Source organism: Hyaena hyaena, unplaced genomic scaffold (assembly GCF_003009895.1).
Source record: "Hyaena hyaena isolate Hyena2069 unplaced genomic scaffold, ASM300989v1 scaffold_147, whole genome shotgun sequence".
NCBI classification, from domain to species: domain Eukaryota; kingdom Metazoa; phylum Chordata; class Mammalia; order Carnivora; family Hyaenidae; genus Hyaena; species Hyaena hyaena.
This window is the reverse complement of record NW_024080779.1, coordinates 2,696,380-2,720,972: the sequence shown is the minus strand read 5'-3', so window position 1 is coordinate 2,720,972 and position 24,593 is coordinate 2,696,380. Positions and strand designations below refer to the sequence as shown.

At 45.3% G+C, this 24,593-nt stretch overlaps 1 protein-coding gene across 1 annotated transcript in view; it reads left to right on the top strand.

The window, feature by feature from the left end:
- Positions 1 to 24,593, top strand: part of GRIA3 (glutamate ionotropic receptor AMPA type subunit 3) — a 282,660-nt gene that overhangs the window by 67,435 nt on the left and 190,632 nt on the right. The window contains exon 4 of the mRNA XM_039238823.1: positions 10,528 to 10,767. Within this exon, the coding sequence (XP_039094754.1) occupies positions 10,528 to 10,767 (240 nt within the window). The remainder of the gene's footprint in view (positions 1 to 10,527; positions 10,768 to 24,593) is intronic.

Here is a 24,593-nt window from a genome sequence, read left to right as displayed (position 1 = left end):
TTTCTCTTTGCTGGCCACACTCCAGCCAGGCGAGTCTCCGTTCAGTGCCTCCCATGTGCCCTCCCTCAGAGCCTTAGCAAGCGCTCTTCTGTCTGCATGGGGCGGTCTTCTAGTCTGAGGGGTCAGCTCACGTGTCAAGTCCTCAGTTACCTTTTGCCTCAAAGCCACCTTGTCACATGGTCGCAGAGCACCCTGATCCCTCCCCTCCTCAGTACTTACAACACGATGACCACACATTGGTGTGATTCTTTTATTGATTGATATCTGCTGCCAGTTCTAGGCCGCAAGTACCACTAGGATAGAGGTCCTATCTGTTTTGCTCACTGCTGTACCCCAGCACCCAGGCCATGTTTGTCATGCAGTAGGAACTCCAGATTTTATTCGGCGAATGAAGAAATTAATTGATGAAGAAGCGAAAAATTTCAAACTCCTGAGCTCCAGTGCTTAACCGTGTTCTCCTGATATAAAAGGGCCTAAAAAGCACCCCATTACCCCAGCCCACCCCGGCATCATGGAAGGGTGGATTGCCCTTACAGTTGCAAACCGAATTTTCCAAAATACATGTGTTCATATGTTAATGCCTGCGTTTGCAAGCCGTTATATTCAAGTAGGATCAAATGTTGATAATGAATGTTTTCTTTGCCAGCGTTTAGATACATGCCATGTAATTGCAAAAATAACTAGTTAGACTGTCGGAAGGCAGTGTACTCCTGAGAGCTGAACAAAATGTTCAAGGGAATTAACCCAAAGATGGTAATTAAACCATGGAATCATCAGCTGGAGAATGGGGCTGACACCTTCTCCTGCCTCTGATACCTTAGAAGCACCCACTGTGGTTACTAGAACCCAAGACCAAGGGGTGTTTGGTGGGGAGGAGGAGGCTGATCCAGATGAAGCTAAGGAAGGTATGATAAGCTGCCTACTATCCCACGCCCGACCCCACCACCTCCATCTTTTATCTAGTTCTCCCCCTCTTCCATCCCCAGTTTAAACACAAATAGCCAATTTAAGAGCTGGAGCAGGGAGGTATCTGCTTGTATGGTTGGCTTTGAAGAGTTCAAAATATCCACCCTTCCTGACTTTCTACCACGAAAATAACTCCTTTGGGTTGTTCCAGATATGTATGCATTTTCATTCGGTTAAGGCCTTGTTCTCTGTGGAGAGTAAGAACACCACACCCTGTGGTCCTCTTGGGGAGCAAGGAGCGAGGAGAGAACAGGTAGTGAAGTTGCCCCCCCCCCCCCTTTGGGGATATTTGAAAATGTTCTGAGGCATTTCGGGCTTCACACCTGGGTCGCAATGGCAGTGCTGCTGTCCTCAAATATCAGAGTAGGACTTCAGGGCTGCTCATCACAGTAAAGAATTATCCAGCCCGAAATATCAATAGTCCTGCCAAGGCTGAGAAATCCGGAACTGACTTACTGGTGAAGATTCATTTCTTTTTTTTTTTTTTTAATTTTTTAATGTTTTATTATTTATTTTTGAGAAAGAGAGATACAGAGTGTGAGCAGGGGAGGGGCAGAGAGAGAGGGAGACACAGAATCTGAAGCAGGCTCCAGGCTCCGAGCTGTCTGCACAGAGCTTGATGCGGGGCTTGAACTCACAAGCTGTGAGATCATGACCTGAGCTGAAGTCGGACGCTTAACCGATGGAGCCACCTGGGCTCCCCCAGTGAAGATTCATCTCTTAGTCCGTTCACAACGCATATTCAGAGCAGATTCTTGCAGAAACGGGAGTTAGGAGGGGTATATTTGGATAGGACAGTTGGGAAAGAAAGAAGGCAGAGTGAGGCGATGGCAGTGCCAGTGATAGATGGGGGGAAGGGTGGACTGGCAGCTGACGGGCTAGGAGACTACTCTCATAGTCTAGGAGAGAAGGGATAAGAACGTGACCTGAAGGTGACCAGGAAATGAGATACCACACACGTCGTAGAAGTCGAATTGACAGAGTATCACAGGAGAATGACACATGGAGATGAGGCAGAGGGAGAAGTCAAAGATAGCCCTGAAGACTCGGGCTTGGGTGACTGGAAGAAGAACAATGCATTAGGAGAAACAGGGACAAGAGAAGCGATCCACGGTGGCCGGTGGGAGTAGAGAAATAATACACTGAGCGTGTGAATATGCCAGCCTCCGGGTGAGGCCAGTCTGTGAGCACTCGGAAATATGGATCTGGAGCTCAGGAATGCGTCTGAAGCTAGAGGCATGGACTTTGAAGCCAACCGTATGGAGATGGCGAGGCAAGACCCCTGTCCCCGCTTGGCACATAGAAGGAACGCCACAAATATTTGTGGAATGAAAACAATATCATTTCGAGTAAGAAGAAAAGAGGGCCAAGGACAAAATCTTTGGGCACATCTTCATCGAGGGGGTAGAGCAAGAGGAAAGCGAGAAGGAACAGTAAAGGTTAGTGCTCTTAAAACAGAAGTGAGGTTCAAGAGGAAGGATTTGGCCAACAATATCAAATGGTGCTCTGCAGTCAAGTTGAATGATGTCTGTGAATAGAGCTGGGTTTGACAGCGAGCAGGTCATCGTCAAGCTTGAGAGAGCAGGTTCGGTGGAATGATGGAGCAGCAACTAGGTTGCAGACGCAGATGGCTGCAAGGTCCCCATCCCGTCGTTACTGATGATGGTAAAGAAGGAGTTAGGGGCACCTGGGTGGTGTAGTCGATTAAGCATCTGACTCTTGATCTCAGCTCAGGTCACGATCTCATTGTTCATGAGTTTGAGCCCCACAGCCAGCTCTGCACTGATGCACGGAGCCTGCTTGGGATTCTGTCTCTCCTCTCTGCCCCTCCCCCACTTGTGTGCGTACTCTCTTCTCTCTCTCTCTCTCAATAAATAAATAAATAAATAAACAAACAAACTTTAAGAAATCTTAAAAAAAAAAGGAGTTAGAACAATAGTTTATGGAGGTGGCATGGATCAAAGGGGAGATGGGATCTTGTAGCAAATTTTTAGCCTGACAGGAAGAAGACAGCATTGAGAGACTAAATGCGCACACTTGAATAGCTCATAGCCATTATGTATCTCTTGAGTACATCAGTTGTATTTTTGAGCTTCCTGTAAAGCACAGTTGAGGGTCATGCACAACTGGAGTTCGGTATATCATGTGGCACTCGGGAGCCCAAACAGGTGGAGTCTGGTTCAGGTTAAGGAAGAGCTCCGTAGTATCAGAGCCACCAGGCAAGAGAAGGGTACTTGTAAGTAGTGAGCTCCCTTGTCACTAGAGGTATTCAAGGAGCAGTAATATGACCTCACAGCAGGTGGTTCCTGTACTGAATCAGAAATTAGACTAGATGTTTAGTTTCCAAACTTTGACCTTCTCATATCAGTAATATTTTTTTAAAAATTTTTTAATGTTTTTTATTTATTTCTAGGAGAGAGAGAGAGACAGTGTGAGCAGGGGAGGGTCAGAGAGAGAGGGAGACACAGACTCTGAAATAGGCTCCAGGCTCTGAGCTGGCAGTCACCACAGAGCCCGACACGGGGCTCGAACCCACGAACCGCGAGATCATGACCTAAGCGAAAGTCGGACGCTTAACCGACTAAGCCACCCAGGCGCCCCTCATATCAGTAATATTTTAAGCGGGGGAAAAGGGTGAGTGGAGTATATATTGATGTAGAGTTACCAACGTTTAAATCTTGCTGTGTTAAGTGCATTCATTTTCTCTTTACTACTGTTAACAAATGACCACAAATTTAACAGCTTACAATAGCACAGGTTAATTACCTTCCACTTCTGTAGGTCAGCAGTCTGGTAGGGGTCTCACCAGAGAATGCAGCGGGGCTGCGTTCCTGTGTGGAAGCTCTAGGAGAGAATCCATTTTCTTGCCTTCCCCAGCCTCTAGACTCTGCCCACATCCCTTAGCTCACAGTCCCCTCCGGCATCAAAGCTAGCAATGCTTGGTCAGGTCTTTCTCGTATAACATCACTCTGGCACTCTTTTTTTTTGTTGTTTTGCTTTGTTCATCCACGTGTAAGGACCCTTGTGCTTCCCTGAGCCACCCCGATAATCCAGGATAATCTTGCTATTTTAAGGTCAGCTGATTAGTAAGCTTAATTCCATCTGCAGCCTTAATTCCCCTTCACCATGTAACGTAATTCACAGATTTGGAGGATTAAGACGTGGACATCTTTTGGGAGGACATTATTTGGTCTACCACGCAGATGAAATACACATGTACATATGTATGTACACACACGCACGTACACACGCCATTTTTCATTAACATCAGCATCATTTCAGAAGAGAAGGGACTACATACAGGAATGAAGAATAGACATGATATAAAGAAAAGGACTGTCCTTCCTGAAACAGAACAGGTGTCGAGCTTATTCCAATACACACGTGGGCACGCACACACTCACACACACACACACACACACACACACACACACACACACACTTCACCAGACTGGAAACTCACCATGGACCAACACTACAGCTTTAGAAAGCACTGGACTACGTAATCTGGTAAGGTCCCTCAGAGTTCTGTTTCTTTGATCGCCTGGAATTCACTGTACTATGGTATTACCTGGAGAATCTTCTTGTGGTGCGTCTCCATCGGTTCCTTCACAGCTGTATTTTTCTTCTTCCTGCCTGCTTCACATGTGGTCATTAAGTCAGCAAGAGACTTCAGTTTCCTTTTTTCCCCCTGATTCAAAAGGCTATGAAAAGTGTTCTGTAAATGATATGCAATATTGCTATTCTGATCTTTGGGGTAATCAAGTTGTTTGACATTTTTGTAATGATACCTTTTGGAATATGGGTGGTGTAATTAGCTGCTACATTGTACATTAACAATACCTGTCCCGACCCTATAGACTCGGGGACTATAAATAAAAGCGTGACAGCTGGCTCCAGCCTTACTTGTCAGTCACCATTGAAGAGAACACAGCCAGGAGCTACACTGGAGCTATACTTCCCCCCGGGAATCCAGGATGTAGTCAGAAATGGCATCTTAAACAAGAATGTGGTGTTTTGTTAGTAAGAAGAGATGGAGACAGGCACCATTAGGGAGGAGACGACCAAGATATTTCCTACTGGGAGCGCACAGAGGTCCCAAGAAGAGACAGCATTTTACCAGCACTTTGTGCGTTATACAGGGAAGGAAAGATTCAGAGGAAATAGCACATTCTCAAGCCAAAAGAGCAGAGCTTCTTTCTTAAACTAGGACTCCCCAGGAAATAAAATAGGAAAGAGCATAGAAGAAATCTAAAGGGGAAGGGGAAGAGAGGAAAAGCTATGCTCACCTGGGCGCTCAGTGTGACATTGAGGATAACCTGATGGGGTTAGCAGGGCAAAGTATGCTGGGAAGGGTTGGAAAGAGGAAGGAAACAGAAAAAGAACCATTTGGCCCCCAAGTTATATGTTAGGCACCGTAAAGATTTTCCATGTACCATTTCATTTATTCCTCACCTTATTCCCAAAGCAACACTTAATAACTGAGACATTATATTTTACTCGTGTCATTTATTATTGTCTTTCTTCCTCACTAGTATGTAAGTTCCAAGTGGACAGGATCTTTTTTCTCTCCTCTATCTCCCAGGACCTACAACAGTGCCTGGCACATAGCAGGTGCTCAGTAGATATTTGTTGCATGAATAAGCAGCTAGCATTAATTGAGTATCTATTATGTGCCCAGCACTGTAATAGATGGCTTCCCGTGACTGAAGATTGCCAAGATCATGATTTCTTCCATTATCATGTTACCACGAACTCATCTTCTGATAGAAACAAGTGGGTGTGTTCCATCAAGGACTCAGATAAAGGTAACAGAATGCATCCAAAAGAATCATGAGTTCCAACAGATCACCTGTCTGCCACCTGATCTGACTGTTGGTATTTGGGGCCGGAGGCAGATGAGGCCTGGGACATCCTGGGTGGAACCGTCTATGCTGAGAGCTTGGCATTGAGGGGAAGTCACTTTCGTGCTGGGCAAATCCTGACCCCTGTCGTCCTGCAGAGCTCCGGAGTGGGGATGGTCGAGAGATGCTGCTATAGCATTGCTAAGAAACTGGTTCACAATTCACGGCGTGACCTTGTCCAAGACACTTGTGTCACAGTTTCTTTATGATAGGGAGGCATCGGTGGACTGGGTTGAATCAGGAGAGCTTTACTTTATCCCTTTTATATATTGGACATTTCCACATAAAATTTCATTTGGAGAAATGATTCCACATGAAAAACTATACTTTAAAAAAAACACTGCACAAAATAGTCTCTGGTACCGTTTAGTTCAAACCTTCCTGGAATCAAAAAACATGGACACTGCCCTTTGGGTCAGCACAGCATTCTGTTCAGCCTTACTTTCTACAGCTGGGAATGGGCCCGGGTTTATGCCGCGAGCGGCCATTCACAGGTTCCCCCGGGCCCCAGCTTCTCTCAGAGGCCATTAACCCTGTGCTCACATGGCAGTTGTCTTCCCCACTGGGCCTTCCTTTATTTTTTTTATTAAGTTTTAAATTTAATTCCAGTATAGTCTACATACAGTGTTGCATTAGTTTCAGGTGTACAATATGGCGACTCAACAGCTCTGTACATGCCTCGGTGCTCATCACGATCCGTGGACTCTCGAATCCCTCCCATTGGGCCTCCGACTTACATTACTTCTGTATGTTGAGATAGAGCAAAGGCGACAGTGCCCAGTCGGATTTGCAGGGCAGCTGCACCTCTGTTGTTTATATGAAGGGAATATAACATTTACTGATTTTCTCGTGACATTCTTCTTGTTGCTGTCCACCGCCATGTGTCTCTTGGACCACAGTAGCCCAGTGTTGCCTGAGGGTTGCTGCTGATCCGATACTACTCCTAAGTCCCTTGTCTGGGCCACAACTCCATTCCCTTGCACCTGCTCGTTCACACATTTGTATAAGGTTTTCCTTTGTCTCATTCTCCTTATTGTCACACATAGGCTGAAAGACATCACTGGGCGCTCCTTTTTTTTTTTTTAATTCTTTTTTATTTATTTCTAGGAGAGAGAGAGAGAGACAGCGCGAGCAGGGGAGGGTCAGAGAGAGAGGGAGTCACAGACTGAAACAGGCTCCAGGCTCTGAGCTGCCAGTCAGCACAGAGCCCGACGCGGGGCTCGAACCCACGAACCGCGAGATCACGACCCGAGCGAAAGTCGGACGTTTAACCGACTAAGCCACCCAGGCGCCCCGCTGGGCGCTCCTTCTTGTGGTCTGGTTTTCACATATTCAATATGGTTCCCTTTTTATAAAGTTTTAAAACAAGCACAAACAGCGTTGTATTGCTTAGGTGTGTGTGTCTGCACATTTTAAAAGACCAAGGTAATGATAAATGCAAAATTGAGGATAGTGGTTATGGAGGGAGGGCCAGAGGATGTCAAAACAGGGAGATGGAATAGAGGGGGAAGACGAAGGTAAAAATAAGGTATCAGTGATGTAGTTCTTGGGCTGGGTGATGGTTTTATGTGTGTTCCGCATGGGTGTTCATAAATAAATAAATAAATGTCATAAGTGAAATATGAAAGGTCCATATATGAACTACTAATGATTAATTCTATACCCCTGAGGTTCAAACACAATGATTATAAGAGGAACACAAGAGGCGTCTGGGTGGCTCAGTCGGTTAAGCGTCCGACTTCGGCTCAGGTCATGATCTCGTGGTTTGTGGGTTCGAGCCCCGCGTCGGGCTCTGTGATGACAGCCAGCTCAGAGCCTGGAGCCTGTTTCAGGTTCTGTGTCTCCCTCTCTCTGACCCTCCCCTGCTCATTCTCTCTCTCTCTCAGAAATAAATAAAACATTAAAAAAGAATTTAAAAAAAGAGGAACACAAGATTTTTTTTTTATGAACCAGAATCTCACTTCTATAACGTGCCTACTTTCATTTTGGTTCCTTCCAATGTGAAAGGCTTTTTACAACTCTAAGTGGATCGTAACTATAAGCTCGCCTCTCTTCAAGTTAATTTCCCCCTCAATTATTGTCCATAATTTAGTCAGACTGGGGTTCTCCTTGGTGGAAATATGTTGCATTTCCCCATGAAACGATTTTGGTCTAGGGTTTGCAGATCCTCATCTTTCTCTTGGACCTTGCATGCTGGTTGGTATGGCTCCAAGAATTACCAACTACCGCCTGAATACAGTTCAGTGAAGGGCTGTGATTGCTTATTGCCAGATAAAATACACGATCGCTAAATCTGCATTTCAGGTAAACAACAAATAGTTCTTTGATATTTGTATGAATTTGAGGCATACGGAATCCTCTGTTTTACTTGCTACATCTGGAAAGCCTGTCCCATTTGGACCAATACCTACTCTTTAATGTCGTTATTGGATTGGGGTCCCAGAGAGTATGAGTTTGGGAGTCAGACTGATCCCAATTCAAATCCTGACTCCTCCACTCAAGATACAGAACATCGTTTTGCCTCAGAATCTTATCTGTGAAATAATAGCAATATGTCATGAGGTTGTTGGGAAGACTAAATAATACTCGTATAGTACTTAGCCTAGTGCCTGGTGCATACAAAGCTCTCAGTGGCTATGATCATTATTGTCAATTTTATATAGAAGATGATGTGCACCAGGCAGGATCTGACCGGTACTGCAAACCTCTCCGTTTCCAGGATCAGTTTGGGAATCAACGCTCCTTAGGGTCTTCCTTGGTGATAACCAAAGGCAAGGTCGCATCTAGCCTCTTCCTTTTTGTTTCTGAATCCTTCTTTTGGCCCCCTGTCATGAAGTGCCCCAGACTCACTTCTGTAATTGGCTTTCTCCTCTTAATAGAAAGACCTTTTTTTAAAAAATATTTTTATTTATTTCTAGGAGAGAGAGAGAGAGAGAGCGTGAACAAAGGAGGGTCAGAGAGAGAGGGAGATACAGGCTCTGAAATAGGCTCCAGGCTCTGAGCTGGCAGTCACCACAGAGCCCGACACGGGGCTCGAACCCACGAACCGCGAGATCATGACCTAAGCGAAAGTCGGATGCTTAACCGACTAAGCCACCCAGGCGCCCCAAGAAAGACCTTTTTTATGCATGTGTTTGGGGGTCACTTAGAATGCCTCAAGTTGCAGGCTTTTGTCTTCCCCGATGGAGATGCCTAGGTGACTGGTAATCACCTTTGAGATGCTATCCTTAAGCCGATGACTTATGAGTTTGGCTAACAAAGGGGAACAGCTTTGATCAATAATAGGTTTAAATAGAATGGAGGGAAAGCAAGATCCCGCAGATCCTGAGAACCCTCTGTTTCTCACAGCAGGGTCAAGAAATAAATTAATTGGTTTCCCACTTGCCTTCCTCGTACTTGCAACATCTCCCTTCTTTCCGGTGCCCAGTACCTTCACTGTTTCTCCTTTCAGGGAGCACTCCAGACCCTTTACATTCTCCTCTCCGACCCACCCTTCCCTCTCAAAACTTGCCTGTTTACACACTCTACCCAGTGTCTAATCGGACGTAGGACATATTAATTCATCTTAACGTGCTAACAGCTTAAAAAGATTCTGTTTAATCCCCTTCCCAAACCACAGAGGTTTTTTGTTTTTTTTTTCAACACCTGAAAAAGTAAGCCTGACAGTGGCTTCCTAGCAGATAAGGGAGGCCGTGCGGGATTCCTTAAATCACACCGCATTTTGAGCTGCCTGTTCTGTCGGCTTCGCATGAATGGAAGGGAGCGGCAGAGCAGATAATCTAAAGATCATTTCCACTTGGTTTGGGAATGCACCACACGGTTTTGTTGTAGCTGATTTGCTTTGTTAATTATGTTCTACTTAAGCTAATATTGAATTTGGTTCACATTTTTTAAGCTCATCTGGGCCAGAAGAGGGAAGAGGTGGTGGTGTGGCCTACTTAGAAAAAATGAAGGACATAAAAGTTCTATGTGTGAGCTGATAGATCTGGAAGGTAAATGCAAAAGGAGCAAGGTAGAACTTTGCCAATTACACCTACCTCACATGACTCGTTGGGCACCGAAAGGCCAGTCTTCCATTGGCCTGCCTGGAATCGGAAATCTTCATCAGTAGCCTAACATTAAGGGTCTTCATCATATCGTTAACTATGGCTAAAGCATTACGTAACCTAAGAGGAGTAACGCATTTCCTAGCAGACACGTTGGCAATTTGTCCGACTAAATCTTCAGTCCTTATTGTCATCTAGCGGAAAACGCACGAAAGGGGTGGGACACAAGACGGTCATACCCTGATACTGGTATGGGTACACTAAAAGAGCGCTGGACAGCTATGGTGTAAGTACAAGAACACCACGTGCCTTGTGGGTGAGCTGGGAAGGTTGCTGAAAGAGGGTAAGGCAGCCTTCACCCCTTTCCTTCACAGCTTCTTAGTTTCTTGCTCATGGTAGACATAGAGACTATGCAACTCTATCAAATAAATTCATCCCTTCCTTACTCTTCCCCTGTTGGGCAGCTGGGCAAGGGCGTCTAGAGATTTCAGAGGTCTTGGTTTTCCCTTGAGGCATGTCATTTAGAGCAAAAGCCTAACTATACGTTGTCTTTCCAGCCCTACAGGGGACTGTGGGACTATTAAAATGTCTTGCTCTTTTTCTCATTGCAGTCTGCTCCCAGTTCTCAAGAGGGGTGTACGCCATCTTTGGATTCTATGACCAGATGTCAATGAACACTCTGACCTCCTTCTGTGGGGCCCTGCATACATCCTTTGTGACGCCCAGCTTCCCCACTGACGCAGATGTGCAGTTTGTCATCCAGATGCGCCCAGCCTTGAAGGGCGCTATCCTGAGTCTGCTGGGTCACTACAAGTGGGAGAAGTTTGTGTACCTCTACGACACAGAGAGAGGTAAGAAGAGGCATCTGTTCTGCTCTTTGAATATTCACGGAACAGTGGTATTCAGCCTTTCTCCACTCATGTTTGTTTCCTTCTCTTTCAATAAATAAAACGGAATACTCTTTTAAAACTGTATTTAAATTAAAAATGAATTTAAACGAAGGGGAACCTGGGTGGCTCAGTCGGTTGAGCATCCAACTCTGGATCTCAGCTCATGTCTTGACCTCAGGGTCATGAGTTCAAGCCCTGTCTTAAAAAAAAAAAAAAAAAAAAAAAAAAAGAATTTCAATCAAGACCAAAAATTTGATGCAATGGTAATTTTAGAATCTAGTTTTTCAAACTACATATGTCCTCCCACCCCCGGCCCTGAAAAGGGGTTTGGGACTCTCCTGGTTGAGTCACTGCTGTGGAAAAAGAACCCTCTCCCCACCAAAATAATTTATGTGGTCTAAAATTCACAAAGTAAAAGCAGCTTTGTCTAAAATAGAAAGAGGCATAAGCTGGAAAGTTTTGGAAAATTAACCCTATTGGAGAGTGTAATTATCCCCATTTCGTAGATCAGAAACTGAAGCCCACAGAAATGTGCTTTTTCGCTTAACCATTTAACCACAGAGGTGAGGCTGGTATCAAAATTTCCGGCTTCTAAGGCTCGGTCCACCAGGCCACATCAAGTCTTCAGCTTATAGGGCCTCAACAATGACCTTCTGGAAATACTGAGTAGAGAGTGCCAAACTGGGCTTTGCGAATGGATGTCTTTTTCAAATAGTGAGGTAACGTATCGAGGACACATTCTATTGAAACAGTCTCAGAAATTAAGGGTCTGATCATAAGTGGTATACAGTTTGGTGTATTTGTTAATTAGATAAAGCACACACATTATAATTCAGCTAAATAGACTTCTCTAAAGCCCAGTTATCTTTGAGGGGCTCCTCAGTAAAACCAAGGGATCCTACTACTGGAAGGTTCCCAAAAACCACGCTTTCGCCTGTAACTCTGCTTATAGGCTGGGCATGGTTCTTTCTGATTCAGAGAAGGAAGAAGCAAATGGAAGTCCTGTCTGCCGGAGTGGTACCCGGAGAGGAGGTCTTTCTAGGTAACTTAACTTGAAAAACCATTTTGCTTTTGGAAACCCAAAGAACTCTTCACTCCCATTTCAGTGCACCATCAAACACTGTGAGAAAATACTAAAGCCTGTATTTGCCTGTGGTACTTATTTCTGAAATATTACCAATTTCGTGAACCTAAAGCAGGAGACCCAAGTTCAAGCTCTGCTGTTAACTAGCTCTCTGGCATTGACCAATGAACTGAAGCTCTCTTGGTCTTGTCTCCTTCCCTAGGGCACCCCTCTTCTTAATGTAGCATTCTATAATTTTGTTGAGATATTATAGCAGACACAGATACTTTGTATCTTGCTATTAACCCTGACTTCAGTTAATTAGTCAAGCAATTCTGCAAGTTGTTATCAACCCCCAATGGTGTGTTCGAGTCTCGTGATAGATCAGTATATAATACAGTTCCAATGGGAGTGGACAGAAAAGAACATTCATGAAACAATTTATGAACAACATAGAGCACTATCAAATTGAAGACTACACTACAGACTCCGATTGCTACAAGAATTGTGAAAAGGAAGCAATCCAGGAAACTAGAGTTTTCAGAGAAAGATGGCTAGAGGATTTAGGCTTTAAAGGATGTGTAAGTTGTGGATGGCAAGAGAAGAGGGACATTTATAACAAAGCAGAAGATAGACTTCATGTATTTTCTCCTCATCTCCCACGAACCTTCTTTGCCCAATGGAGGGAAAGAAACAAAGTCCATCGAGGTCTGTTTCTTATCCTTGCATCTCTTCTCAAATCATCTCACTAAATCATTTGGACAACTGTATGGTCTTCGAGCCAATAGAAACCTTTCCTACTCGTGTGTGTTGATATATTTTTTTCTCTATAGCCATTTAGCTGGTGGGACTAATCTGGTCTGCTTAAGAAATACTTTCTATAGACTGAGTGTCCAAGTCTTGATTTTGGCTCAGGTCATGATCCCAGGGTCATTGGATCAAGCCCCACATCAGGCTCTATGCTGAATGTGGAGCTTGCTTAAGATTTTTTCTCTCTCTCTCTCTCCCCCTGTCCCCCCACCTCTAAAATTAAAAAAAAAAAAAAAAAGGAAATACTTTCTATTAACTTTTACGCTAATTTCCTCCTTGGAAAGCCTTCTTAAAACACTGAACCATGACCCCGTTCCAGTGTTTTCAATGGCTTTTGTTGCCCATATTGGGGGGGGGGGGTGGAAAATAGTCTATTCTTTAAGAGTCAACATAATTATGCCTCATCCAACTAACAATACTATTGTTCCTGTGTTACCTAATGAGAACCTTCCATTGCAGGCAGCTCCATTATCCATTGTTTCCCAAATGTGCCAGAACCATGCTTGGTGTCACCATCTTGACTTCCGCTACTACCTAAAATTCTCTCCTTCATCTTGATTATGAAAACCCTGCCCATGCTTCCATTTTTCAAAGCCCACATCAAATTCCACCTCTCCAAGGTAGCCTTTTCTGGCCACACCAGCTCATAGCCGTTTACTCATTCATTCATTCATTCATTCACAACGTTGAATAAGATAGACATGGTTTTTGCATCTACCCTAACAGATAAGACTCAACTTTAAAAAGATTCTCAGTGATATGGGGCACCTGAGTGACTCAGTCAGTTAAGCATCCAACCCTTGATTTCAGAGCCCCACATCAGACTCCACACTGACAGTGTGGAGCCTCCTTGGGATTCTCTCTCTCCCTCTCTCTCTGCTCCTCCGCCTCCCCCCTCTGGTCCTCCTCCCCTCAAAATAAATAAATAAAACTTAAAAAAAAAAAGATTCTCAGTGATAGCCTTGTTGAGAAGGTGCATTTAAGCTGAGAACTAAAGGATTAGGAGAGAGCCATGTGAAGAATAGAGGGAAAGAGTTTCAAGCAGTGGAAATAGCAAGTGCAAAGGCCCTGTGGCAGGGAAGAGTTGGGCACATTTGAAGAACTAAAAGAAGACAAGTGAGGCTAAAGGGTAGTGAGGAGGTCGGAAGTGGCCTGAGACGAGACCACAGAGGTAGACAGGAGGCAGATCATAGCCACGGAGAATGGACGGGAGCCATGGGAAGGAGTATGAATTTTATTCTACCTTCACTGGGAAGTCTTTGGAGGATTCTGAACAGGGGAGTCACGTGATCTAAGTTTCTGTAGAGAGTAGAATGTGGTGCAAGTGTGAAAGAAGGGAAACCAATTAAAAGGCTATTGTGGTTATTTAGGTGAGAAATGATGGCAGCTTAGACCAGACTGCCGATGGAGAAGAGTGGATGGAGTTGAAATACATTTTGGACACAGAATCAACAGAACTTGGGGACAGATTGACTGTGGGATGTGAGGGAGAGGAAGGGTTCCTGGGTGACTACTAGGCTTTTAGCTTGAGAGACTGGGTAAGATGGTAATGCCGTGTACTGAGGTGACTGGGCAGGAGGAGATCTTGCCCGTCTCCCAACACCACAGAACCCTTCTGTCCGTGTCATTCACTTGGCACTTCACCTAAGTGCTCTCCATTGTTGTTTCGCCGGGTCTGCTACATACCTGCCCAAGCCCGTCTCTCCAGAGTGATACGAAACGACTGGTTAGCCCCGAGATTTATACTTTGTGCCGACACTGGTACACAGCACCTGGGGACATAGTGTTTTCCCAAAGAAGGGAAGGAAGGAAGCAAGCAAGGCTGGAAGGAAGGGAGGGACGATGGGAGGTAAAAAGGAAAGGAAAGGAAGCAAGGAGGGGGGAGAGAGAACCCAGTGTATAAATCATACCATGAGGTACAGTTCTTTAAAATATTCAATAAAGTATCTATTGTGTCTCTTCTCATTGTCTACAATAATCAATTGTAGCGATTACTGTTGCTTTAGTAATAAAAGTTATGGGGAGAGATCACAACTGTGAAATCGAATTTTAGAATATTTTAAATTACCCAAAAGAGAAATGGAAGACAGAAAAACAGAAGGGAGCACCTGAATATACAGATGATGTGACTCTACTGTATGAGGGCAGGGTTTAGTGAGAGGCTGAGAAATGGGTTAAGCAGTGAGGTCATTTAAGAGATTTGTAGCGCAGGGGCGCCTGGGTGGCTCACTTGGTTCAGCATCCAACTCGATTTCGGCTCAGGTCATGATCTCACAGTTCGTGGGATCGAGCCCAACTCTGGGCTCTATGCTGACAGCACAGAACTTGCTTGGGATTCTGTCTCCTCTTTCTCTGCCCCTCCCCCACATGTTCTCTCTCTTTCTCTCCCTCCCTCTCTCTCTCTCTCTTTCTCAAAAATAAACTTAAGAAAAAGATTTGTAGTGCAATCAGGGTAATATTATCTCTGAAATTTTGAAATGATAAACGGATTTCCAGGCTTTGTTAGCTACACGTGGATTTCTGTCTGCAGAGAAACGTCTCGTTTCTATGTTGTTTCATTAATACAAAGTTGAAAATTATGCCCTTGGTGCTGTATGCACAACAAACCAGTTCTTGGAAAAAGTATGAGGTTGACTAAGTGAGATATCTGCCCCTCTGTACCCTCTCCTCTGTATTGACATCCCTTTTTTTATTTACCCAGGACTCCCCACTGTGACACTTACCTACACCTGCTGTCCCCTGTGGGAGCAAAGCCTTGACATCTCTGTCCCAACCTGCCTCTACACCTCCACTAAAACTTTCCTGCCCTCCAGTCTGTTCCCACTGATTAATGGTCTTTCTCTGCAAGTGACAAGAGTTCAGCTGACCAATTTACTCATGCTCATTTATCCGTGGCTAGGACTGACTTGATGTGTTAGTACATCCAGGGAGGAAATTTCTATTCGGGTAAGGGCCTTCTGTGGACTAGAACCCTAGTCCAGAGCGTGGCTTTCCGATTCTGGGATCCCAGACACTGCAAGTCCGGTTTGGGAGGTCCCTTGTCCAGACACGTTCTTGTACAGAAAGTTCTAAAGCCATGCCAGGGAGGTGGCCACCTCTTCCGGTTTTCTATTAGACCTGTCTTTGGGGACAAGTGACCTAGTTCTCTGTGGTGCTAACATTTCCCCTAGAATGGCAACATACTTGAGAACTGCAGCCAGACTCTCTCGCGCACCCGACAACTCTCCTTGCCTTCAATGGGCACGGCCCACAGAGATGAAAGATTCTGGCCCAGGCTGCGGCTCTCTCAGCTTAGATAATGAGATAATAGTTCTAAGTGCCCTTTGAGGCAACTACTCCCTACCTTCTTGCCGGTGTTCAATAAACCCCTGCTGTTCCCCATTCTCAACCTGAAACTCCCTACTCAGTTCCCAGGTAACTCTCCGGAAGTCAACAGCCTCCTAAAAGACCTTTCTATCTGCTCTAGAAAGTTGTGGCAGTAACACGGGCGGCGGCAACAGGTGCTAGCTTGTGCCAGGCCACTGGCAGCATTTAAGAGAGGCAGAATTAGCTCCTGCCTTTGAAGAGTTGACAGTCCTGTTGCTGAGACGGTGATTTATCTCAGGGGCCCGGGAAAAATTAATTTTTAACCCAACTGTTCCCTCATCCAATAATGACATTTGCATTCATTAGAGCAGACCCACTGTGGAAAGATTAGAAGTGTTGCCAGAGAGCGAGGAGAATGGGAAAATGTTGGAAGAGCCTGAGGGCTTAAGAGGTAAAGAGACTCCCCCCAGACAAGAAGAAAAGGCTTTTCTTCAGAGGAATATTTTCAGGTTGACTGGATTCAATTCCACACACCCTCCTGTGCGTCGTTGTTTAACACCTACGTACACAACCTGGCTTCGTCCCTCGCATCCAGTTCTACTTTCCCAAATAAAGCACAGAATCTCTCTCTCCCCTCTCTCTGTGTCTCTGTCTCTTGGTCTCCTTCCCTCCCTCCTCCCCTCTTCCTTTTTATACACACACACACACACACACACGTGCACATGTGTACACATACACATGCCAATACCAGTCAGTGGCACAAATCAATAAATCCCTATTATTGGCATCATTTTATTATAAGATAAAATTATAAATAAGATAAAGCAGTTTGATAAAAACAGCTGCCATTTCTTATAAGCACTCATCACAAACGAGGCCCTGAGTTTATGGATTATCACATTGAATCCACATGGCGTCCCGGCCTCTTTACGACTGAGGAAAACAAGGCATAAAAAGGCTAACTGATGGATCCTAGGGTCACACAGTTTAGTGTGCTGAAGTAGCCAAACCAGGATTCCAACCCATGTGAGCCGCATTCATGGTCTATGCAGGCTGTACATTGGACTAATATACCACCTCCCGCACTTCTTTTTTTTTTTTTAATGTTTTATTTACTTCTGAGAGAGAGAGAGAGAGAGCATGAGCAGAAGAGGGTCAGAGAAAGAGGGAGATACAGAATCGGAAGCAGGCTCCAGGCTCTGAGCTGGCTGTCAGCACAGAACCCGACGCGGGGCTCGAACCCACGAACTGTGAGATCATGACCTGAGCCGAAGTTGGCTGCCCAACCAACTGAGCCACCCGGGCGCCCCACCACCTCCCACACTTCTAACGTCTGAAAATGTGTACTATCTGTTCCCATAGTCTTTCCTTCTGTCGTTCTTCAGAGGACCTCCCTGTCCTAGGTGTCTTCCTGTGGATGTACTCCAGGGGTCAGTTTCTTTCTTAAAGCCTGGTGTCCACAAATGAACACAGGAAATCGTGGTCTTGGAGTTCCAGGGACCCAGGTAGGCAGCAGATCACAAATGCAGGTTAAAGAGCAAATGAGTGGCCAAAGTAGTAAATGCAGCCAGACCGGGGGTGGGGGATTGCCTGTGGTGGGGACCAGGCTCTGAGGTGAAGTGAACTCAGGGATTCCTCTCTGGGGCAGAAACAGTTCCCAGAGCATAGAGAGATCTGACCCTGCAGGTCGCCATCACTAAGGCACCATTTTTGGTTGGAGACGAAGAAAGCAAAGAGAGACAGATGATAGGTTCTACCATGGCTAAAAAGTAGCAGGTACCTTGATTAAAAAGAAGAAGAAGGACGGACCATCATGGATTGTTTTTTTCTCCTCCACTTTAAGAGCTGATTAAAAGATGTGCGAAGGTAACAGATGGCTCCAATTCTAGTCATGTCCATTTGCCTTCTGGGAAAAGCAAAGGCAGGAGAGTTTTTATTGAAATTCAAGCTACTTTTTACTTCTGAATAAATTAGGAAGGCCCAGAGAGTACATTACCCTGTGAGAGACAGATATTAAATTCCCCTAGTTTGAGCAGCAATAATCGGGGTTGACAGTACCTGAGACTTTCGGTAGCTTCTGCAGCCTGCCTAATCTATTGTGATGAGTCTTCAACTATGAGAGCATCTTGAGAGCCTGCACAATAATAATAGTGAATGACTGTTTGGACTGGATTGTGAATAAAAGACTGTACATATGTCTGTAATGAGAATTTCATTGAAAATGAAAATACTGAAGCTGTCATATTTTTTAATACTTCGATTTGCACATCCTTGACTGCTTTGGGGCATAAAAAGAGAAAGTGCAGAGCAATTTGTTGTCAGCTCTTGAAATAAATTATCATTTAAACACTTCCTCTCCACAAAGGTTATTAGCTTAGTAGCTTGTTCCTGGGGTTGGACCATCAGTAGGGGGAAAAAAAATCACAAGACATTAAACTACCCTTTCATATTAGTTACTGTGGAAATTGTTCTCTCAGTAGCTTAACATATTTTGCTGTAGCTCTCCAATGTTGCAGATTAGACTGCAGCAACTATTAATAAATACTGTCATATTTTACAGCTGTCATGCAAAGCTGAAAAAAGGCTTCGCTGTGATTAGATCCTGTTTACTGTAATATTTCCAGCTCAGACTCAGAAAGGCAGTTTTCCTATAAAGGTATTTTCCATAAGTAGAATATTTCTCCATCAGACAACATGACTAATTTTAATGTGTCATTAACTCCTTGGTGGCAGCGAATGTGAGGTTGAATGGACTCCGCAGCCAGAGATCTAGCCCTCTCCAGAGACACAGTCAGCCAAAATGTCAAATTCTCTCTCTTGGGTTGTCCGTCATATTCGGAGATGGTGTTACCGCCAGGAGATGTACCTTGGGTCGTCACCCTGCCCCGTAGAAGGACAAATTCACACCTGTTTGTCCACCTTCTTTTGCCCTGTGCCTCTTGCGACCGATTGCATTGTTTGCAAGACAGCTGGTCAGGATTCAGGGCAGGCATGACACTTCGGTGGGCTAGCTGGAAATTCTGCTTCCTGAGCTAAAATGCCATGGTAAGAGCGAAAGAAAGAAATCTCTAGCCCCCTGCCACGCATTAGCTGTTCGGAATGGTGTTCACATCTCTGAAAAAAGGAGGTGACAGCTGGCAGGCTTCCTTTTGCCCTGACCTTCCATTGCTTTTCATCAAGCTCCTTGAGGAATTAACCCTCACCAAGCTGAATATCTAGTTGTCAATGAATGGGTGGTCCTGACACCATTAAGGGTTGGCTGATGTGTTCTGTAAATTCAGAGTTGAGCCCGAGAGGTCCTTGGGGAAGGCTCTTCTAAGTGTTCCTCGGGGGAAGAGACAGACTGTGGTATAGACCTACAACCATGGCTTTAAGATTCGTCCCCTGGAGCCCCTTTAGAAAACAATGGAAGCCAGAGCAGGAGTGCTATGGAAGTATAAACAAAAGAAGGCACGTGATGTCGTCTTTAGCACCAAGCTGGACACAGTAACGTGCTCAATGAATTTTACCTCTTATTATTTTATTATCATTATAGAACAGTGGTCCTCCATGGGGAGGGAAGGTGATTTTGGCCCCCCCCTCCCCCGCCCCGGGACACTTGGCAATGTCTGGAGACATTTTCAGTAGTGGGTAGAGGCCAGGAATGCTGCTGAACGACCCACAGCATGCGGGCCGGTACCCACCCCCAAATCTCCAATCTTGTGTTTACTGAGTGTCTCTTACTGTGCCTAGATTGGTGTTAAGAGCTATGTTCAATAGCAGGTAGAGACTTCGGCTTTGAAGAGCTTGCATTATGGTCAGAGACACAGGATAAGAAGATAAGAGACAGGAAATGAAGGTAAGTACGAAACAACATAAGGCAAGAGCAAGATTGTGTAGTGCAGATTTGAAGTCGTGTGAGAATCCAAATAAGAGAGAGTTCACCATAGACAAGTTGGACCCATCCGGGAAGGCTCCCTGGAAGAAGTCACACGTTTTTCTGAGCCCACCACCCAGATGCCTCCCCTAGCAATGACCTTGCCTTGATTGCTAAGGCCAAGTTGGTATCTAGAACCAAAACAACATGGCATTCCCATCAGTGCGCCCAAGCCTCAGAGCTCAGGGCAAGAAACACAATTAAAAGAAAAACCAAAAAAAGGAACAATGTTCCTTTTACTAAATGGAAAGCAATTACAGAGCTATTGAAAATAGGCAGTAAACAAAAGGAGGGAGGAAAATACTGGCAAAATTCCAACTTCCCAACTAATCCTGTAGCAAAAGTGCAATTTGCAACAAAATCAACAGTGCTCTCTCTCCCTCTCTCTTGCAGTCAAACACATTGTTTGGCATCAGCACCGCTACACATGATGCTTTGGCAGAAAAGTGTACGGAAGCAAGGGAGAAGTGGGAGGTAAAGGCGGAGCAGAGCTCGCTTTGCCCCACCCTCCTCTCCCCCCGTCTTTCCCAGTCCCTATGGAGCACCTTCATTCAGGGGAAAAGTCGGGGCACAAACAGAGACTACATCTCTCCCCATCTTCCTGGATCCTTTCCAGTCAATAAGTTGCCAGTGTCGGCTGCTGTCCTGCTTTGTCGACTCCACAAACGATCTGATTAATTCTCTGGTGCTAACTGCCTCAGCGGGCTTTCTCGGCAGTAGCACAGAGGCTAATTAAGATCATGTCAGGCGAGGAGGCTGACAGGTTATGTTCCTGGGCCACACTGAACTTTTCGAGTCCGCTTCGGCCTCACTGCAGGCAGGCACTGCTTGGCCAAGCACCCACTCCGTAGCAGGCTTCTCATTTATTTCCACCGATCCCTGCGTCGCGGGTCTCCGTTTTGTCAAGGATTTACGACTTTCTCCTTGGGGTAGTGAGCTGCCACTGTGTTCACTTTGAATTGCATTGCTTCGGCTTCCTTTCATTTGAATTTTTAATATGCTTGTAAGCAAAGGGAACAATTAATCGCGGGGTCATTTTCCCTCCAAAATCACGTGTGTGAGAGGTGTGCAAGAGTGTGTTTGTGTCTTACCTGCATGTAGCCCATAGAGGTGAGTTTAGGACAAGTGAAGGAAGCCCTACTTCTCACAGCAGGTAGAAAATGGAGGAAACATATGGAACTCATTACACCAAGCGGCGGATTAGACTGAAAATAAAAATAGCTTCTCCCTCCCCCCAATAAAAGCTTAGATGAATTCAAGGATGACAGACCGATAGTTATTAAGGGAAAGAGATGCTTGGAGATTTCTCTAAACTGGGGTCACCACAAATTGCGCAGCAGACTCAAGGGGACATATTTGCCTTCTGGTAGGCAAATGGTCACATAGAGTGCCACCATTCCATGGCCTGGGTTTTTAAAGATAATCCCAAGAGTCTGCTATGCATCTAGGAGGTGGAGAGGAATGTTGAGAAATAGAGAAACGTTCACCAGGAACAGTCTTTCTTTTTTTTTTTTTTATGTTTGTTTTTTTTGAGAGAGAGACAGAGCACGACTGGGGGAGGGGCAGAGAGAGCAGGAGACACAGAATCTGAAGCAGGATCCAGGCTCTGAGCCATCAGCACAGAGCCCAACACGGGGCTCGAACTCACGAACCGTGAGACCTGGGCCAAAGTCGGACGCTCAACCAACTGAGCCCCCCAGGCGCCCCCAGGAACACTCTTTCTACTCTCAGATAATCAGAGCCTCTAACCACACGTCAAGAACAGCACCGTGTTGTGAGAGGGGACTGGCCCAGCTAAGGGTGTTGAAGAAAAGCACCATCAAGCCAGAATCGACTCCGTGCCCAACTCTGCCACAAAGTAGCACGTGTGATCCTGGGCACGTCACAGAGCCTTTGTGGTCCTCAGATCCCACCTCTGCAAACGAGGGGGTGGACTCAATCATTCTTCAACTAACAATTCCTGAGTGTAGGGCTGTGTGTCAAAAGGGGCATTACTAGGGTTATAGAATTGAATGGAAAAGAGTGCCTACCCGTAAGCAGCTCGCCGTGTAGAAGGGGAGCGCACACATGTAAACAAGTAAGTAGAATCTGCAGTGATTCTCTCAGGTTCTAAAATGCCGTGGGCTAGTACAGCACATCCATTTCTTTCTCTTTGTTCCCCTGTAACGAATCCAGAACTCCTTTTCAACCACTCTTGGGGAGGGTAATGGAGACCCAAACGTTCGCCCACATTGGCTTTGGAAATGAGCCAGAGAACTTGGTCACACACACGTTTCCCTCTTTCTCACCCTTCAGTGCCCGGCCCAGCCCTTAACCTTCTCTGGATCCCGCTAGGCAGAGGAGAAAAGGAAACAAGGCCTAATTGGTAGAGGACGATGACCCAGTAGATGTTAAAGCCCTTCGTGGCAGCTCTCCAGATCAGGAACTGCCACGACACACTTCTCACAGGCTTCTTCTAACAAGCTTTTCGCTGGAGTCCTGAACAGGTGTACCCTCCCCCCACTTAAGACCTTTACTGCCTTCACATTCTTAAACCACAGACCCACATAGCCCTTTGTAGTACCAAAGCTTCTGTAAAATGAATGCATTGCTTCCTACCCAAGATGCTATGGATTTCCTGGATAATAATACATTTCTGTTTCTGGGCCATATCCAAATTCTCTAAAGATTCAGAATGCTTCACTACACAAGACAGTTCCGGGTTCACCTGGGCTTTCCAGCGGCTCTCCCCAAGTCTACATCCATCTGTGTAGGTTTCCCCCTAAAACTTTTACCTTGATGCCCCACTGGGACCTCAAGCTCATTATGCTGAACTCTTTGAATATCATCTTTCTAGAAAATTTCTCTCCTCCACCTGTGTTTCCATGGTCCTGCCCAGCTGCCCGAAGCAGAAGCTTGATTCTTGAATCTTCCCTCTTCGTCGTTCCTCACTCACCACCCAAGACCCTCTTCTGCCTTCGCACCAGCACTGACTCAAGTGCAGGCTGCCGTCACCTCCCGCACCATTCTCCCAGCTGACCTCCCTCGTCTTAACCTCCAGGCAACAACCTTCACATCACCCGCCTGCTTAAAAGCTTTCAGTGGTGACCCGTTACTGATGGCATCACGTCCTCGCCTCTTAGCGTGGCTCAGAAAGGCCTACGTGATCCAACTAAACTCCGACCTGTTTCCCTAGCCTCGTCTCTTCCCGTGGCTTACCTGCTAGCGCTCCATACTCTAGCCATCTGGAACTGTGGTACGTTCAATATGCCACATGCACTGCACCTTGATTTTTTTTTTTTTGCCTCCATGCCTTTGCAGATACTGTCCCCACTTTCTGGCGCTCAGCCCCTTCGCCCCACTCCCCCTCCCTCACACACACACACACACACACACACACACACGCTATCTGCTAAATGACATGTCCTTCAAAGTTCTTGTCAAACATTCACTTCGCCAGGCCTAGGTGTCCACCGCTGCCTGCCCTGTGGCCCAAGCACTTTGTATACCCTTCTAGTATAGATCTGCTCGTACTGTAGTAGTAGTAATATTATTATTTGTTTATGTGTTTATCTTGCCCCAAAGACTGTGAACTCCTTGGAAATGGTAGTCTTACTCCTCTCTGCCAGCACTGTGCTAAGTGCTAAGTATAGTACGATACCTAGATGATGATTATTATTTGTACATTGAGCAAATGAATGAGTGAATGACAGAACCTTCGCTAAAAACAAAATGGAGATTTGAGGGGCTCTGAGGAGCTGGTGAAGGAGGGTTTGGGTGGATTGTATCCTCAGGTCATACATTAGATATCGCCCATCTGCCTCTTATATACTGGGGTAACCTTGACTTTGAATCCTTCTGTGACCCCACTTCTTCACCAAAGATATCACCTTCCTTTAAAAAAATGTTTTTCTAAATGGTATCGCCTCCCTGGTCCAACCAGCTTAGAAGAGGAATAAATATTTTAGTGCTGGGAACTTTAGTTCGAGGTCTCTGACTAGACGACAACCTTGCAGTACACTAGATGGTCCCAGAGTCTCAGTCAATGCAGAGTCATTAATTAACATTTGAGGAATCTCAAGAGCTAAGGTATAGATACTGTATTATTTTATACCAACCAATGGCATTTAGAGATCCACATGAATTTTCTGAAGACAAGAGTAGCATGATATCAATTTCCACAGCTCCTCGTGAAAGGGTAAATAAAGCAAATTCTTTCAAAATGTCTGTGTAGGCAATGTGACAAGGGTGAGAAGTGACCCGAGAGCCAATGCAATCAGTTCTCAATTATCCATACAAGATGAAGCGAGCCAGGCACAGATAAGCCAAAGGGCATTTCTGTTGCATGAAATAGTGCCTTTTAATAACAGATTTTCCTCCTTGTTTCTATGCTACTTAGGCTTGGCTGAGCATGAGAATAAAGGGAGGTACCCCAGGGAAAGGGATCTTTAAAGATGTCCTTTCAATTATAAATTCCCCCAAAGACAGGAAGCACCATTTTGAGGAACCAGCAGGAAAAAGATACAAAATAGTTGCACGGACAGATAGAAGTGGATGAAGGGAAGGGAAGAAAAGAGAGGGAGGGACCCTGAATTCAGGGAGAAAAGTGGTGATGTCAAGGCCCCCAAGACAAACTTTGCTGATCTTACAATGACCAGGCCTATTCCTGAAACCATAATAAGTGACGACATAAATCAGGAACAAAGACAGTCA